General features: G+C 41.0%; 1 protein-coding gene across 1 annotated transcript; it reads right to left on the bottom strand.

Moving 5' to 3' along the window:
• On the bottom strand, positions 1-2,259 carry LOC137984441 (E3 ubiquitin-protein ligase TRIM71-like). The gene has a single exon (XM_068831615.1). The coding sequence runs from the start codon at positions 2,257-2,259 to the stop codon at positions 1-3; it is 2,259 nt and encodes a 752-aa protein (XP_068687716.1).
• Positions 2,260-2,416: the final 157 nt, after the last annotated feature.

Raw genomic sequence — 2,416 nt, 5'->3', positions numbered from 1 at the left:
CTATTCAAATATTTGAATTCGATGATTCGCAGAGTCCGCCACCACAATTTGACCATCACTCAGAATGGCTACAGAAAGCGGATAATTGAACTCTCCTAAGTTGTTGCCTCGTGTGCCAAACTTGCCAATAAACTTACCATTTGGAAGTTCAACCACTTGCACCTTATGATTGTCTCGATCACACACAATAACATGACCTGATTTAGTTACTGATAAAAACCGGGGCGAATTAAATTCCCCATCCCCTTTCCCTTGCTTGCCAAACTGGTACTTAAAGTCCCCCTCCTTAGTAAATACTTTGAGACTATTATCATCATGGTCTGATATAAGGAGGTTATCCCGCCACTCAACACAGTGAACAGGAAAAGAAAGAGATCCAGGCCCACCTATCTTCTTTAGAAACGTGCCATCAGGGGAGAAGATTTTAATGAAATTGTTATACGAGTCAGAAACGATAATATTACCATTGAAATCCAATGATAAACCCCAAGGGTCCTTGAGCTGAGTATCGAGGCTTCCTTCCCCACCAAACATGCTGATGTACATCCCCTCCCCAGTAAAAATTTGGATGCGATGGTTATGCTTGTCTGCTACTAAGACATTTCCATCTTTATCGAAGGCTACCCCAAAAGGATAATTAAATTCTCCTGGGTTGCTGCCTCTTCTGCCAAAGGATCTCACAAAATTTCCTTTATTATTGAAGATTTGAACTTTGTGGTTGGATGTCACCGCAATTTCATTTTTGCTATTCACAGCCACCCCCCGAGGATTCTCAAACCTCCCATCAACGGAGCCTCGTTTTCCAAATGATAATACAGGTTTGACATCAAACGATTTAACTACAATCCTAAAAGGGCTTCTACGAACATGTTCCCCGTTAACCTTAACTAATAAATTAAAATTACCTTCAACTTTGGGCCAATAGCTAATTTTATAGATTCCGTCTTTGTCGTCATTTACGTTAAAATTTGTGACGCATGCTACGCCGCGCTCATCTGTCATTTCTACCACTACATTATCCTGCTTATTGTAACAATGTATTCCTAAGTAGTTTATAGTGGTTAAGCGAAATTGAGCTTCCCGCCCAACAATTCCTTCATTTAGTCCTCTGCCTTCAGCGACAGATTCGCTTGCTTTTGTTTGGTGGCATGATTTCAAGAAGCCGAATTCTTCGCTGTTGTCAGTATCAAGTATCCTGTGATTTTCCACGAAAACTAAATCAAACAGGCCCACTCCTGTGTCAAGGGCAACTGGCTTAGATCGATCGAATTCTTCCAGAGTTTTCTTCAATGCTTTGCCAAGTTGAACCACTTCAACGCTTGTGCTTCGCGTTAAAAGTTTGTCAGCTTTTTCCAGCGCTGATTCAATGGCTTTTATTTCCTCCTGAACCGCAGTCCTCTTAGTTAATACAGTTTCGAGCGACTTTTTCGTTTCTTCTTTCAGTTCGGACAGGATAATTTCCTTTTTCGCCTGAATTGTTTCTCGGAATGTTTCGACCACATTGTCAGCAAAGCTTTCCACATCTTGTTCCATGTTTTCGCTTTGTTGAACGATACGAGCGTAGTCCTCGTTAAGTTGAGTGACTATGTTCATCTTTTCTTGTAAGTTATCGTTTTGCCTTTGCACAAGCGCTGTGATATCGATCATTTGGGCTTCGGCTTCTCCTGTAGTTAGTTTCACTTTATGACCTGAGTGATCCAAGATAACACAAGTTTGACAAACCGACTCTTCACAATTCTGGCAAAAAAACTTCAACTCTTCTCTCTCATGCTCTTCTCTTGGACAAAACACGGGTCTCTTTAATAATTCCTCATAGTCCTTGTCTTGAAAATCTTTCATAGCCAGAACACGGTGATCTTTGCAATAAAGTTGCATCACGTTGTGCGCTATCAAGCATTGCTCGCAATACAATATGCCACATTGAAAACAATACAAGGCATCTGAGCTTTTCTTGTAGCAGTTTCCGCATGTTACTTGTGCTTTGTTGCATTCTTTAATTTTAAGGGCATCGATCAACCCGTTCACGAAAAAGCTGATGGGAAGATCCTTAAGATCACCGCTTGCAGGAACTCTGCTAACTCCTTGGCACTTTGGACATCTCAACGTATTTTGACCGCCACTCGCTCGATGCCAGTTTGTCAAACAGTTCAGACAAAAACTGTGCAAACATGGAAGGTGTCTTGGATCTGTAAAAACGTCCTTACACACCAGACACGAGACGTGTTCTTGGAGATTATGGAGCAATTTTTCGATATCCATATTGTTTTTCGGCACGCCTTCGAGAATTAAGCATATTTTGTCGCATGTCTTACGATTAAAAGAATCTCGTGACATTTATTCCATGTTTAGCTTTTCTATGAATTATTGATGTGTTGACCAATCACAGTGCCCTCTTTTAAGAGCTTGTTACTGGGTT

This window comes from Montipora foliosa, chromosome 14 (assembly GCF_036669935.1).
Source record: "Montipora foliosa isolate CH-2021 chromosome 14, ASM3666993v2, whole genome shotgun sequence".
NCBI classification, from domain to species: Eukaryota; Metazoa; Cnidaria; class Anthozoa; order Scleractinia; family Acroporidae; genus Montipora; species Montipora foliosa.
The sequence above is the reverse complement of the archived record's forward strand: the minus strand, read 5'-3'. Positions and strand labels throughout refer to the sequence as shown.

Bases quoted from the DNA above. Each gene is read 5' to 3' on its own strand.
- LOC137984441 (XM_068831615.1), bottom strand. From the start codon at position 2,259: ATGGATATCGAAAAATTGCTCCATAATCTCCAAGAACACGTCTCGTGT.